Source organism: Musca domestica, unplaced genomic scaffold (genome assembly GCF_030504385.1).
Source record: "Musca domestica strain aabys unplaced genomic scaffold, Musca_domestica.polishedcontigs.V.1.1 106, whole genome shotgun sequence".
NCBI lineage: Eukaryota > Metazoa > Arthropoda > Insecta > Diptera > Muscidae > Musca > Musca domestica.
Genome location: NW_026712122.1, coordinates 903,180 through 919,901, shown reverse-complemented (window position 1 = coordinate 919,901; position 16,722 = coordinate 903,180). Strand labels below are relative to the sequence as shown.

Here is a 16,722-nt window from a genome sequence, read left to right as displayed (position 1 = left end):
TTGAATATGAGTACTAAATGTTACTAAATTTGGTTTTGAGTGAAAGGTTATAGCTGAAATTTGATGTTGAGATAACTGTTGATTTCTAGGATTTACATATGGAGACGTTAAAATAGTTTTGGATGGAAAATTTCAATGTGGATCCATTGCAATGCAATGGTTTTACTATTACCCTCGGTAATTTTCAAAAAGACTGATTTTGAAGACTTTTTGGTGTAAAAGGCAGACATTCTCCTGTTATTCTTTCCGAAAAAGGAAAAAACATGAAAAACAAGACATATTTTCTCAAATAACCCCTTCAATTGGTCATATTTTAAAATTCACTCACACATCATACCCACCTCGTCTATGAAACACAATCCGCCGTTCATTAATATGTATAATTTTTTTGAGCTGGAATTTGTTTAGTATTCATTAAGATCTCATATCGTAAACATGTCGCTGTGCGATCTCATATCTCTCAGTTGTTCGCATCAAATCTATATGGTTTTCAAAAACAGACAAAATAAATTAAAAATTTAAAGAATTGTGTGAAATTATGTTTCGTGTTTTACACGTGCAAAATTTATGAAAAACCAAAAAATAAACAAAAAGAAAAAACGCACACAAACCAACCAAAACAAATATTTGTTTTCAAAATTAAAATCTGGTTAAGTCGAAAACCAAAACAAAAATAAAAACACCATTCAAACACGTTAGCGTCGAAGTCGTCTCTTGGGCTCCAACTATGTGTTGGTCTATACGTGTCTATTGGACGGTTTTACACAACTTACTTGCCCGGTTCTTTTCTAATCTTGCCAGCAAATGTTCGGCATGTGCTTCGCAACGTTTGTGCTGTTGTTGTTATTGCTGCCCCATCGATGACGACGGCGATGACAGCAGTGGTTACGCTGGCGATGGTAGCAGAACTAGCTGTTGTTGTCTAAAACATCAATTGCCCGATTTATCGGAGGACGGCGCATACTATCCCCCCGAAAATCGAATGGACTTGAGGCAACAACAAATGGGGAGAACACAACACGATTATGTCATTGTGGGTAAGTCACTAAAAGAGACATTCGGGAATGAGCGATATGTAGCTCATTCATTCATTCGCAGTTTGTGGGCAAAGTTTTGATGAGTTTATAGATAAATTTTATTAAATAATATTTGCATTTATTGAAGTGCGCTTAAGAATAACAATAATAAAATATGCTAATTATTTTGTACAATGGCAGCTGGTAATAATACACATTTATGAACGTATATTATGTTCACGGGACAGGAAAGTCAGTTAATAGTTTCCTACGAGAGGCAATACTACTTTGGATATATAAAAAACTTACATTGTATAGGTTATTTTTGATTAATTGAGTTTTTCTTGGTTAATATTAATTTGAAAGTTTTATCAAAAGCATTTCAAAACAATAAAAAACCACTGAAAAATTAACAGCTGAACAATTTTAAAAAAATCATCTTTGGGCTGTCCAAAAAAGTGGGGCTATTCCCAACAATAGTCAAAAAACAAAGATCATTAATAAAACTTTTTTTTTAAAAAAATCTACGTTAATCTAAAAAAAAACTTAAAAAATCGACAACAGAAGATCCCATATGATCCAAATGTTTCTAAAAATTTAAAATACAGGGTGGGATGAAAAAACTGCAACCAAATTCAGACTGCTGTCATTTCTAAGCCACTCGTCCGAAAGCTGTTAAAATGGTTTTAGAAACAGCTCATTTCATTGTTTATAAGCGTACAAAAGCATTTGTAAATTGGGATGAATTAAAAGACACAAAGTCTTTTCCGTTTGAGCGTTTGTAAGACACTAAATTTATTTATTAAAAATATTTCTTAAGAACTAGTTGTGATAATATGACTTAACCTAAATTATAATTAAGTGTAAATGAGAGAGAGAGAGAGAGAGAGAGAGAGATACCAACCGTACACATGCATATGCACCATGCCACCATAAACCTTAGGGGGAGGTCATACACACGCATAGCTATCTCACATGTGGCAAGCAAACAAGCTGCACTTGCTTATCATTCTGAGTAAAGATTACATCCCATAATCTAACTCCACCATAACACATGCAGCAATTGAAAATTCTGTATTATTTATTTCTAACTCGAAGGTCTGCTCACCACATTTTCTTATCTTATTTCATGTGGACTGTATTAAGAAGATCCCAATTTAACAAATCCCTCTCATCTACACTAGGTACCCCCGCTATTCTCTTTTATTATAAAAACATGTTCACTTATCCGTGAACATTCTTGGCAGGGGCAAAAATACATATAAAATATAAAAATTACAAATATGAACAATAAAATAGATCTAATAGAAGTGACATTTTAAGAGAAAAGAAGTTAAGTTATAGCACCCAAGTAACTCCTCCATCTATCCAGCCTGGCTCTCTTAAAGGTTCCACCTCCCTTGTCTGCCGGCTTCAATTTCCAGGCTGAATCCATTTTATGTGTTGTTTTCTTTCTGTGATCAAAGTTCTCATCCTTCTCTGGCAGCGCCAACTTACCGACTTTGGACAGTTTATCGTTCCAGTGTTCATAATTTTCTGTCACTCCGGCTTGTATTTTATTCGCTGCACCACTTCCACTAGACATCTTGATCACAACTTGACCGTCTTCTAGCATCTTATTATTCCAGCGACGCAGATTGCTTTCTTCTTAGTTTTCATCTCGCTGGCAAATAGATTATCTTCGACTTCTTCCAATCTCCCTGTGTCCAGTTTTCCAGGGAGCTGTTCATCTACCTTTTCAAAAGTTGATTCTCTTTCGGCAATTGGGTCTTCCATATAAACCTCTTCAACCATCATATCTTCGTTGATATTGACCACTAATTTTGCAGCCTCGATTTTGGATGCTTTCTGCGATATGAGCAACTCTTCCTTAAGTTGCATTATTTCAGCCTCCAGCAGAAATATTATTCTTTCTTTTTCTTTACCAGCTTCTAGATTTGCAGCCAACCCGTCACGTTCGGTTGCAGCTGCAAGTCGTTCTCTTTTTGCACAAGACAACTCATCACTAAGTTGTCTTATTACCGCCTTCAACGCCTTGCCCTCGCGTTCTGCCTCCTGGTTAGCCGCTCGTAATTTGTCCTTAGTATCCTCGGCTACACACACAGCATTTTCGACTTCCTCCTTCAATTTGGAGACAAGTTTGAGGGCATCTTCTTTTTCATCTTTCTGTGAAATCAAGGCAAACTCCATTTCCTTAATATCACCTTCCATTTTTCTCATTGCGGCTACCGCTGCTTCGCGCCCCTCTCGCTCGACGTTCAATTTGGATGTTATGCAGGCCACTTGTTTCTTCAAGCCAAGGACTTTCTCTTTGGTCTCCAAATTAAGAGCGTGCGTGATTTTAAGGATGACCTTAACATCTTCCAAATACAACTTCGCTGTCCCATTCGCCTGACTTGCTCTGATAGCAGCGGCTAGTTTGGACTTCTTTAGAAGCATCTCTAAAAACCGCCTATGAACGCATGGATACAATATTATGTCTCTTGCCGCGTCCATAAGTTTTTCTTTGGCGAAGTCAAATACGCCTTGTATGGCTTCTTCCGTCTTTAATGTACTCATTATTTCCATAATGGTACCCATCATTTCGAGAAGAATGGCAACATCTTCCTTTATTTTCATCATTGGCGGCCGTTTCACCGATTCGTCCTCCTGGGCATATGCATCATCCCTTCTTTCTGAAGATTTCAAATATGAAGCCCCCTCGGTGTGCACCGCCACCACAGTCTTCTGTGCTGAAGTCTCCTTCTGACTCAGCATCCTTTTATTTGGCTTATAAATTTCTTCTGTATGGGAACAATTCCAGCTATAGTTTTAGCTCGGTAATTTTCCACTCTTGAAGACCAATTTTAGCCTGACAGAATTTCCTCGATGTTAAGGCAAATTCTTCAACATTTATCCTCTACCGATCCGGCTCGGTGGACCAATGTAAATTGGGATGAATTAAAAGACACAAAGTCTTTTCCGTTTGAGCGTTTGTAAGACACTAAATTTATTTATTAAAAATATTTCTTAAGAACTAGTTGTGATAATATGACTTAACCTAAATTATAATTAAGTGTAAATGAGAGAGAGAGAGAGAGAGAGAGAGAGATACCAACCGTACACATGCATATGCACCATGCCACCATAAACCTTAGGGGGAGGTCATACACACGCATAGCTATCTCACATGTGGCAAGCAAACAAGCTGCACTTGCTTATCATTCTGAGTAAAGATTACATCCCATAATCTAACTCCACCATAACACATGCAGCAATTGAAAATTCTGTATTATTTATTTCTAACTCGAAGGTCTGCTCACCACATTTTCTTATCTTATTTCATGTGGACTGTATTAAGAAGATCCCAATTTAACAAATCCCTCTCATCTACACTAGGTACCCCCGCTATTCTCTTTTATTATAAAACATGTTCACTTATCCGTGAACATTCTTGGCAGGGGCAAAAATACATATAAAATATAAAAATTACAAATATGAACAATAAAATAGATCTAATAGAAGTGACATTTTAAGAGAAAAGAAGTTAAGTTATAGCACCCAAGTAACTCCTCCATCTATCCAGCCTGGCTCTCTTAAAGGTTCCACCTCCCTTGTCTGCCGGCTTCAATTTCCAGGCTGAATCCATTTATGTGTTGTTTTCTTTCTGTGATCAAAGTTCTCATCCTTCTCTGGCAGCGCCAACTTACCGACTTTGGACAGTTTATCGTTCCAGTGTTCATAATTTTCTGTCACTCCGGCTTGTATTTTATTCGCTGCACCACTTCCACTAGACATCTTGATCACAACTTGACCGTCTTCTAGCATCTTATTATTCCAGCGACGCAGATTGCTTTTCTTCTTAGTTTTCATCTCGCTGGCAAATAGATTATCTTCGACTTCTTCCAATCTCCCTGTGTCCAGTTTTCCAGGGAGCTGTTCATCTACCTTTTCAAAAGTTGATTCTCTTTCGGCAATTGGGTCTTCCATATAAACCTCTTCAACCATCATATCTTCGTTGATATTGACCACTAATTTTGCAGCCTCGATTTTGGATGCTTTCTGCGATATGAGCAACTCTTCCTTAAGTTGCATTATTTCAGCCTCCAGCAGAAATATTATTCTTTCTTTTTCTTTACCAGCTTCTAGATTTGCAGCCAACCCGTCACGTTCGGTTGCAGCTGCAAGTCGTTCTCTTTTTGCACAAGACAACTCATCACTAAGTTGTCTTATTACCGCCTTCAACGCCTTGCCCTTGTCCTTAGTATCCTCGGCTACACACACAGCATTTTCGACTTCCTCCTTCAATTTGGAGACAAGTTTGAGGGCATCTTCTTTTTCATCTTTCTGTGAAATCAAGGCAAACTCCATTTCCTTAATATCACCTTCCATTTTTCTCATTGCGGCTACCGCTGCTTCGCGCCCCTCTCGCTCGACGTTCAATTTGGATGTTATGCAGGCCACTTGTTTCTTCAAGCCAAGGACTTTCTCTTTGGTCTCCAAATTAAGAGCGTGCGTGATTTTAAGGATGACCTTAACATCTTCCAAATACAACTTCGCTGTCCCATTCGCCTGACTTGCTCTGATAGCAGCGGCTAGTTTGGACTTCTTTAGAAGCATCTCTAAAAACCGCCTATGAACGCATGGATACAATATTATGTCTCTTGCCGCGTCCATAAGTTTTTCTTTGGCGAAGTCAAATACGCCTTGTATGGCTTCTTCCGTCTTTAATGTACTCATTATTTCCATAATGGTACCCATCATTTCGAGAAGAATGGCAACATCTTCCTTTATTTTCATCATTGGCGGCCGTTTCACCGATTCGTCCTCCTGGGCATATGCATCATCCCTTCTTTCTGAAGATTTCAAATATGAAGCCCCCTCGGTGTGCACCGCCACCACAGTCTTCTGTGCTGAAGTCTCCTTCTGACTCAGCATCCTTTTATTTGGCTTATAAATTTCTTCTGTATGGGAACAATTCCAGCTATAGTTTTAGCTCGGTAATTTTCCACTCTTGAAGACCAATTTTAGCCTGACAGAATTTCCTCGATGTTAAGGCAAATTCTTCAACATTTATCCTCTACCGATCCGGCTCGGTGGACCAATGTAAATTGGGATGAATTAAAAGACACAAAGTCTTTTCCGTTTGAGCGTTTGTAAGACACTAAATTTATTTATTAAAAATATTTCTTAAGAACTAGTTGTGATAATATGACTTAACCTAAATTATAATTAAGTGTAAATGAGAGAGAGAGAGAGAGAGAGAGAGAGAGAGATACCAACCGTACACATGCATATGCACCATGCCACCATAAACCTTAGGGGGACGTCATACACACGCATAGCTATCTCACATGTGGCAAGCAAACAAGCTGCACTTGCTTATCATTCTGAGTAAAGATTACATCCCATAATCTAACTCCACCATAACACATGCAGCAATTGAAAATTCTGTATTATTTATTTCTAACTCGAAGGTCTGCTCACCACATTTTCTTATCTTATTTCATGTGGACTGTATTAAGAAGATCCCAATTTAACAAATCCCTCTCATCTACACTAGGTACCCCCGCTATTCTCTTTTATTATAAAAACATGTTCACTTATCCGTGAACAGCATTTCATTAAAAATTTTCCAGAAAAAGAGTTATTCGTGATGATTTCTTCATATTTGGCTGGAAAACCACAAGTGGCTATCGTTAGAGCACTCCAGCATTTAAATGTGAATAAATCTTTTGTGTCTCGTACCATCGCTCGTTACCGTGATACTGGTAGCGTAGCCCGAAGCCAATGAAGTGGACGGAAGAAAACAGCAACATTAGCAGAAATGGTTCGAAAAGTAAAGAAGCGACTTGATCGAAACCCGCGTGGCAGTGACCGAAAAATGGCTCGTGAGCTGAACATATCGCAATATTCCATTCGGCAAATATTGAAAAATGAGCTCGGGGTAAAGCTATTAAAATTCCAAAAAGTGCAAGAAGTTACACCGCAACAGAAAGAAAATAGACTCAAAGAGCTAATGAGCTGCTTCGCTTGGTCGAAAGTGGTGAACTGCCGAATTTGGGTTTCTCAGATGAGGAAACATTCGTTGTCCAACAGTTTGTAAACAAACAAAATAATCGTGTTTACTTGCTAAAGAGGTCAGCTGAAAATGTACACCTTCGGTTGGCCACCAGAACTCATGTGCCGGTCATGGTGATGGTGTGGGCCGCCATAACATCCGATGATTGCTCTCCGCTCGTATTAATCGAATAAAGAATCGAATAAGAATAAATGCCGAATATTATCGCGGAAATATTCTGGCCGCAGACCTTGGATATCCCAACAGGACTCAACACCATCGCACTCAGCACGCGCCACCCAAGAATGTTTACAAAATTACCAAAATCTCCAAACCGTTGGACTATGGTGTCTGGAGTATTTAGAAACCAATGTTGGCACTAAAAAATAACAAAGTGTCGATCACCTCAAGCAAGCGCTTTGCCTGGAGTCGGCCGAAATACCGTTTGAAGGCCATAATTAGTGCCAAAGGTGACCAATTTGAAGAAATCTAAACTTATTCAAAAATTTTATGCTATTTCCGACATTTTTTGCTTTCATTCAAAAAAATTTAAGAAAAAATGTGAAAATTATGGCATTTGACTTTGTTGCAGTTTTTTTTATCTCACCCTGTATATTGTTCATCCGATTTGTTTTTTTTGTCCTTCGTAGCCGTAATATGCAATCTTTACCAACGATATTTGGGGAATTGTATCGAATACAGCACAGAAATACCATTCCCAAATGTTATCTAAATCGGTTCCGATTAAGATATAGCTCACATATATATCTTCGTCCGATTTGCCTTTTATTAGGCACAAGTACGTCAAATTTGGTAAAAATCGGTTCAGATATATATATATATATATATATATATATATATATATATATAGTTCTTCCTATTTTAGTGATAATAACGATTGCAGATACTTCCAAACTTCCCCAAAATTCCTTTCTAAAATAACAATACAAATTCCTTCTAAAATATCAAAAACCCATGACTAATAATTTTTTCCAAAATATCCATAAAAATTCTAATTTGAAAATTTCTCCCGAAACTATTTTTTGAAAACCCCCATTGATAATCCTTCCTCGAATATCGTGGAGAAACCAATAATATAAATCCATGATTAATAATGATGGCTCTTCTCATAATACCCCTTCACTTTTATAATTGCATGGACAATAACTCACAAAATATCCTGAAAAATTCTACTAATAACAATTGTTACTACTTCCAAAAATATCCCTAAAAATTCTTTCTAAAACAAAAATTTTACGATTTCTTCCAAAAATATTAAAAAAATCGATAACCTTTACCAAAATATCCATAAAAATCCACGTTTGTAATTTACTCCTGCAATTATTCTTAAAAAAACTATAAAAATAAACCTTCATTAAATATACTTAAAAAATTCGTAGTATAAATGAAAACCCCCCGATTGATAATTTCTCCGAAAACATCTTTGAAAAAATCGCGTATATTTTCGAAAAATTCAAACTTTTAAAAAATGTCCTTGAAAATCCACTATCAAAACTTCCAGGATCAAGAATACACGATTGGAGTTATTTTAATATTTTTTGAAAAAAATTCGCAAATATTTTCGATAAATTCAAACTTTTAAAAAATGTCCTTGAAAATTTACTATTAAAACTTCCAGGATCAAGAATACAGGATTGGAGTTTTTTTAATATAAAATCAAAAAAAAAAAAAAAAAAAAAACATTGAAAATGTTTGAAAAATCAATATTCAGAAACTCGGATCTTACAAAAATGGTCATATAAAATTGAAATTTAGATTTAAAAATTGTTCACACTGTTTATTTCTAAAACTAATTTTTATTAGACATTGTGTATATAAATCTCACTACATTTCCTTATCTTCTCCTCCTCCACTTTAGATGACATTGATGCCAATTATTTACAAATCGAAAAAAGAAAAATCGAAACTGAGCCATTTTATCGTACCGTTGATCGGGCAACAGCAGAAGAAATACTCACCGGAAGGGAGGATGGTACTTGCCTGGTGAGGCCTTACAAAGAAGAGGTAAAGATGAATAATTTTTATAGCACCTCAACATCCAACAAATAAAACCATTTGACTTTTCTTCTTTCAGGACATCAGTATCAAATACATTGTCAGCATTTATGCCCGAAAACAATTCTTCCATTTATTTATTCGACAAATACCGGGTACGGAACTATTTGCCATAGGTCAGGAGAAACGTGAGGAACGTTTGTACCAGACACCAAACGATATTATAGAATTCTACAGGCACAACACATTGCAATGTACAAATAAAGAGTGCACCTTGAGTTTAGTCTTAAGGCCCATTGTTGTATAAAATGTTTTAAAATTTTATTCGATATTTATTTATTTTAGTTATTGCTTATTTTAATATGTAATGTATTTTTTATTTATTTTAATTATTTGTTGTTTTTTTATTTTAAAATCATTAAGATGAATATGTACAAAATTTAGAACTTATTTAAAAACGTATTTTCTATGGACTTATATACTATCGTCGAAAAGGCTGCAGGTCTTAAGTCACCACAATTGCCTTGAACACACAATGGGTGTTTTGCATCAGGGCTGGCCACAGGAAGGATTTTATTAAATCCGAGCGACGATCGGCTTGTGCATGGCGTTCATGTTTTTCGGGGCGTAAGAAACCTGTTTGAGGCAGAGGGAGAGATAAATAAGAGTAGAATGATGGGTTATGGTGGAACTGATTGATATTTCTTAGCTTAGTTATGTTCAACAAAATGACAGACTAATTCATAAACGCCTAGACGAAAAAAAAAAAACTAAAGCTAGAGTCTTGAAATTTTAAGTGAGGCTCAATCTGGGGTTTTCTTTCGGAAATTCGACCTACAAATTAAATATAGTACCATAGAGCTATTCAGTGTACGAAAATTACAATTTAGTATGTAGTGCAGACAAAGACCTGAAATTGTGAATTTTGCATTAAAATAACTGTGAGTATTTATTATACCCTAAACACTATGTGTTGGAGGTATTATTGGTTTGATTGGGCTAAAAATTATGTAACACCTCGAAATATTGGTCCCCGACATAGGAAACTATGGGTGAGATGAAAAAACTGCAACCAATTTCAGACTGCTGTCATTTCTAAGCCACTCGTCCGACAGATGTCAAATAATTCCAGTGACAGCTCATTATATTGTACAAAAGCATTTTGGTCAGAATTTTCCAGAAAAAGAGTTATTCGTGATGGAATTCAAGCATGAAAGTGTGATTTCTTTATATTTGGCTAGAAAACCACAAGTGGCTATCGTTAGAGTACTCCAGCATTTAAATGTGAATTAATCTTTTGTGTCTCGTACCATCGCTCGTTACCGTGATACTGGTAACGTAACCCGACGTCAAAGAAGTGGAAGGAAGAAAACAGCAACATCAGCAGAAATGGTTCGAAAGGTAACGAAGCGACTTGATCGAAACCCGCGTCGCAGTGGCAGAAAATGGCTAGTGAGCTGAACATATCGCAATATTCCATTCGGCAAGAACTTACACCGCAACAGAAGGAAAATATACCCAAAAGAGCTAAAGAGTTGCTTTGCTTGACCGAAAGTGGTGAACTGACGAATTTGGTTTTCTCCGATGAGAAAACATTCGTTGTCCTGAGGTTTGTAAAGAATCAAAATGATCGTGTTTACTTGCGAAAGAGGTCAGCTGAAAATGTGCACCTTCGGTTGGCCACCAGAACTTAAGCGTCGGCCATGGTGATGGTGTGGGCCGCCATAACAGCCGATGGTCGCTCTTCGCTCGTATTAATCGACCGTGGCATCAGAATATATGCGGAATATTATCGCGAAAATATTCAGGAGGGTGTATTAAATTTTGGCCACTGACAGCAGGACTCAGCACCATTGCACTCAGCACGAGCCACCCAATAATCGTTACAAAGCAAGCGCTTCGCCGGGAATGGGCCAAAATACCGCAGAGAAACATTCGGGTAGCGTGTGATGGTTTTATTGGCCGTTTGAAGGCCATAATTCGGGCCAAAGGTGACCAATTCGAACAAATCTAAACTTATTCTAAAATTTTATGCTATTTCCGACATTTTTTGCTTTCATTCAATAGAATTAAAAAAAATGTAAAAGTTATGCAATTGGCTTTGTTGCAGTTTTTTATCTCACCCTGTATATCGGTCCACGATATCATGGAGCCCCTATATGAAAGCGTTCCTCCAATACTCAGTATTCTACTGATTTGAGGCGAATTTTCATCTTTTTTTTGCCGATAACTTCGAAATACTAAAATCCGGAGATGTCATTCTAGAGGATCTATGCAGCAAATTGGCTTAAAAAGGATAATTTTGAGTGTCAAATTGAAGATGATCTGGTTGAAAATTGGTGCCGAAACTTTCAAAATACCAAAAATATAGATCTTTAAAATCTTACGCAGATTTTTATTTATATACAGTTTTCAGTGCAAACTCTATGAACAGACAGATAGATAGAATAGATCGTGCATAGCTAAATTGACATAAACTCTTTTTTATTGCTATAAATAGATTATGGTGTCTGCGGACAAGTTTTTTTCTACTCACCCAAATTAAAATCATTGTCCAGATAATAGGGCACCTTTTGATTAACCATTTTCCAGGCCAAACGCACACAAGCACTGACAAAATGCATAAGCGGGGGACATGATTCCAAGCATGAGTACTCATGTAATGTTGAAAGGACCTGCAATCAATTAATTAACAGAGATAATCAACTAATATTTGATTAACACGTAATTTCAAATAAAATAGTACCTGATTAAACACAGATCTTTCGATTTCGCCCAGTGGAAAGGTGTCAATGGTATCATGCAAATGCTGACGTATCGATCTATCCAAGGCCAGTGTTATTTCATTTGTACTATCCAGGGGACAATTGAGAGTTCGTCGAACTTCCATAACTTTGCGTTCCCTCATGCCATGACACAGACGAAATGAAAGCTGCAAATAAAGAGAGAGGAAAACAAAATATTAATGGACTCCACTCCCAACGGCCGCAACTACGCCTCTTAACTGGTCCTAATCATGAGTTAAACATTATTGTCAATTACACTAATTTCAATTGATGATGTTGCCTTTCAATGACTGCTCCAGTTTGAAGTGTAATGACAAGTTTTGGTTTGCTTTCGAAGATAATAAACTTGATCGACGAAAACTTCAAATTATCAACTTGACGGTGCTATAACTTTGTTTCGAATCGAAAGTGGTAATTTGTGTTGTGGGTTTTTATGGCCACAACTTTTCAATTAGCCGCCGGCATTTTGAGTGAATTTGCAAATGATGAAATACTTTGGATGGATAATTTCAAGTGGTGTTTTATTGAGAAAATTGATCCTGTCCATCAAGGCGATTGAATAAGTTTCAATTTAGAAAATGAAAGTTTTGTCCAGAAAAACAACTTTAACAGCAACTATCATTTGTAGTATGCCTATTAATTATCAAGTTTAATGGAAGGCTTTAGCCAGTAAAATATTTTAGTTACGGGTTTTAACAATTGTAGCTGGATAATTTGACTTTTAAAAGGAGGTGATGTCGATTAATTTCAAAATTTGCATTAATCAAAAATTTAATTTATAAGTGATGTGCTTCACACCACACCCTGTAATATGAGCGCTAAAGAAGAAGAAAGCAGGTGAATGTTTCACCGTATACGCAATAATACAAAATTGAGGTAAAAATGAGGGCATAGTACTAGAATAAGTAAGCTGATATGTAGTGGGATTCTCAAACTCAGTTTTTGAGTTACCAACAAAAATCGATAACTATGAAACCCAAAATTTTGATAGAGAAATGAAGTTAAAGTTGACAACATTGGTATTTATTGGTAGGCCTTAGCGACTACTTTGATTTCGTCGCTTACTTACCGACAAATTTCGAAAATTACCGAAATTCGATAATTCAAAAAATGATTTAGAGAATTCAATTTATGGGTAGGCCTTAGCGACTACTTTGATTACGTCGTTAACTTACCGACAAATTTCGAATATTACCGAAATTCGGTAATTCAAAAAATGAGTTAGAGAATTCAACGATTTTCCTTGCCTGACTAAACTCACAGTGGGCAGCAAGTTGTATACACTTTCGTCCAAACCGACTTATATTAACCATTTGGACTTCTTCATGTTACAAACAAATGAACAAAGACACACAGGGAGACATACAAAAAACTGCAACAAAGTCAAACGCCATAATTTTTACATATTTTTTTAATGAAAGCAAAAAATGTCGAAAACATCATCAAATTTTAGAATAAGTTTAGATTTGTCTGAATTGGTCACATTTGGCACGAATTATGGCCTTCAAACGGCCAATGAGCACGATTATCGAATGTTGTTCTGCGGTATTTTAGCCCATTCCTGGCGAAGCGTTGCTTGAGGTGATCGACACTTTGGTATTTTTTAGCGCCAGCCTTGCTTTCCAAAATACTCCAGACACAACGGATTGGTATCCGGAGATTTTGGTGGCCATTGTGCGCTGGAAATGAAGCGAGGAACCTCATTTTGTAACCATTCTTGGGTGGTGCGTGCTGAGTGCGATTTCCTGTTGTGCGAGTCCGTTTGGAATGTCCAAGGTCAAAATGTTTGAGTGCCCAAGGCTTTAATACACCCTCCAGAATATTTTCGCGATAATATTTGACATTTATTCTGTTGCTACAGTCGATTAATACGAGCGGAGAGCGACCATTGGCTGTTATGGTGGCCCACACCATCATCATAGCCGGCGCTTGAGTTAAGGTGCCCAACCGAATGTGCACATTTTCAGCAGACCTCTTTGGCTAGTAAACACGATCATTTTTTTTGTTAACAAAATGCTGGACAACGGCTGTTTTCTTATCGGAGAAAACCAAATTCGGCAGTTCACCACTTTCGGCCAAGCGAAGCAACTCTTTATCTCTTTTGAGTCTATTTTCTTTCTGCTGAGGTGTAAGTTCTTGAACTTTTTGGAATTTCAATGGCTCATTTTTCAATATTTGTCGAATGGAATATTGCGATATGTTCAGCTCACGAGCCGTTTTTCGACCACTGCGACGCTGGTTTCGATCAAGTCGCTTCTTTACTTGTCGAACCATTTCTGCTGACGTTGCTGTTTTTTTTTTTTCGTCCACTTCCTTGACGTCGGGCTACGCTACCAGTATCACGGTAACGAGCGATGGTACGAGACACGAGACAAACACTCTATCACGCTTAAATTCCATAACGACTAACTTTTTTTCTCACCAAAATGATTTTCTACGCTTGTAAACAATATAATGAGCTATCACTGGAATAATTTTAACAACTGTCGGACGAGTGGCTTAGAAATGGCAGCAGTCTGATTATTGGTTGCAGATTTTTTCATCTCACCCTGTAGGTCACACCTATCTGCTACCTGAACATCAGATGGGTTGGACGGTTCTCTAAAGCGGCTATTGGTATATTCTCTGAATTCTTGCCAATTGGCTTTGCCGTGGTTAAGGAAAGTGCGGCGTTGAGAGTCTATGAAGACGGGTGGTCTGTTGATGGCGACAATAATGGGGAGGTGGTCTGAGCCTAGAGAAATAACTTATTGCCAAGTTACGTCATTCATCAGACCTGGGGACACGATGGATACGTCCGGGGAACTGGCAAAGTCTCCCCTTACTCTGGTGGGCGCGTCCTCATTCACTGTGCAAAACGTGGAGTTTAAATTTACTTAGCCAGCGCCATGCCTCTCTGGTCATTACTTAGGACCGAATGCCATAATTCACGTTGGGCTTTGAAATCCCCTAGCACCAGACGGTTATTGCCTACCAGAAGTGAACTGATATTAGGCATATAACGTGAGACACAGCGGTTCCACACTTGACCGCTACCTATGGGTATTCCATGTACGGGTCACTAGAGTCAAGCTCAGGCGAGATAGGTCTGTACTGGATAGAGTGGTGCAATAGGAATGCTAATCCTCCACCCCTGGATCGATCCTTCCTCAGTACGTTGTATCCATCACAACTTTGAAGCCTGCAGGGGGTACTCAGCTTCGTTTCCTGGATCGCTGCGACCTTGATGTTCTTCCGACTCATAAAGCTTACGATTTCGTTAATCTTACCGCGGAGACTATCACAATTGAATTGAAAAAATAACGCATTATCCGGAACTTGAACAGAAATGTGTGGCGTCAACTGCTGCATAAATTGCTGTTGAGGAGATTGCAGGGAAGTCTCATACTGCGATGAAGCGCCCAAGATGAAAACTCACTGTGGTCTACATTGACGCAGCAGGGTCTACAAAAATACCGCAGAGCAACATTCGGGCAGCATGTGAGGGTTTCATTGGCCGTTTGAAGCTCATAATTCATGTCAAAGGTGACCAACAAATCTAAACTTATTCTAAAATTCCGTCATCTTTTGCTTTCATTCAATAAAATGTGTTTGACTTTTTAATCTGCCTAGGTGTGTCAAATCAATCAAAATGTCTTCGGGTACAAGTGAAATCATTTACGATTTTGGTACGCATTTCATCACGATTTTGAAAAACAAAAAAGCAACAACAATAATATAATGATATTTCTAGATACTTACCACTATTATTGAAAATAAGATTTTTGCTTTCAAATTGTGAACGTGTTTAAGCTGTGGTAAACTGTCCAATGCCTCCAACGTATCTGTCCTATTTTCCAGATACAGCAAGCGATACTGTGAGACCATGCCGCTAAAATGAAACGAGAAACGAAAATAAGAAAAGAAGTCCACAGAGAATAAAGAAAAAACAATTGAAATCCGTCATAACTACAAAAACAAAAACTAATAAACACTTTAGGCCATTGGCTTACTTGGCCAAGTTGAGAAAGTGTTTTTTTTTTTTTTTGGTGAAGCACAAACTTCCAACAAAAAGTATAGGAGGAGTGATCTATTCAGAAGTGAGAGTGATGGTAAAGTTACCTTATTTCTTCATTAGCCGAATCATCCGAATGATAGCCATCACTGCAACTGCTGTTACTGCCACCATTGGGCGAACCAATACTCGGTGTGGTATTGGGACCATTCAAACTTTCTGGCCCCATCATTTGTAGAACAACTTCACAGCCACGGGCAAAATTCATGAGCAAGCCCGCGGCAGGTCGTTTCTCTAAGTTCGCCTGCATATCCACTCTCTTCACCTGCCCGACTGCCTTCAGCACCTCCTTATCGTTCTCAACACGTTGGGATAGATTTTCAATGAGACTAGCTAATTGTTTGAGAGCAGGTTTATCGAGAAGTGTTAAAATGGTTTTATTATCTATCAAACGCTGTTGTATATCGCCATAGTTTATGGCCAGCAGGCGTTGATGGGAGGAATGGGCAGGATCTTGATTTATGGTTATTGCGCTCAACTCTTCCAGTTTGTGTAGGGCCACTTTGTAGGTGTCGATGTGTCTTTGCAGTTCACTTTTGAGCGCCATGTGCAGGGATATTAACTGGCCTGAGGCATCTGTGGTCAGACCATGTACACCCAGTCCCTGAACGGCATCATTGAAGGATTTACGAGTCTCTCGTATGGTGTGCCTTAAATTCGGTTCATATTGCACCAGGGATTGTAGAAGTTTTAGGCATCGTTGTTTCAGACCAGGATCATGGGGATTGGAGAAAAGTTTTATCAATTGCCAAAGAACCGCTTCGGTGGGTACATCCGGCTTGGGCGAAGGATTGACTGTGATTAATCTGA

The 16,722-nt window shown here is 37.8% G+C and overlaps 2 protein-coding genes across 4 annotated transcripts in view; one reads left to right on the top strand and one right to left on the bottom strand.

Annotated features, from left to right (window-relative positions):
- The first annotated feature begins 425 nt into the window (after nt 1-425).
- On the top strand, nt 426-9,471 carry LOC131805465 (uncharacterized). Its single transcript, XM_059128653.1, has 3 exons — nt 426-1,037; nt 8,936-9,081; nt 9,152-9,471. Exons 1-3 carry the CDS (start codon nt 728-730, stop codon nt 9,377-9,379), a joined length of 684 nt encoding a protein of 227 aa, XP_058984636.1. The 5' UTR covers nt 426-727; the 3' UTR covers nt 9,380-9,471.
- The window catches only part of LOC101891182 (uncharacterized), an 82,526-nt gene continuing 75,258 nt past the window's right edge, over nt 9,455-16,722 (bottom strand). For all 3 annotated transcript variants that reach the window (XM_059128640.1, XM_020036730.2, XM_005183469.4), the window contains exons 4-8: nt 15,960-16,718; nt 15,600-15,729; nt 11,819-12,004; nt 11,609-11,747; nt 9,455-9,708 (exon numbers count right to left, since the gene is read on the bottom strand). In XM_059128640.1, the coding sequence (XP_058984623.1) occupies nt 9,578-9,708; nt 11,609-11,747; nt 11,819-12,004; nt 15,600-15,729; nt 15,960-16,718 (1,345 nt within the window). In that variant the 3' untranslated portion in view covers nt 9,455-9,577. The remainder of the gene's footprint in view (nt 9,709-11,608; nt 11,748-11,818; nt 12,005-15,599; nt 15,730-15,959; nt 16,719-16,722) is intronic.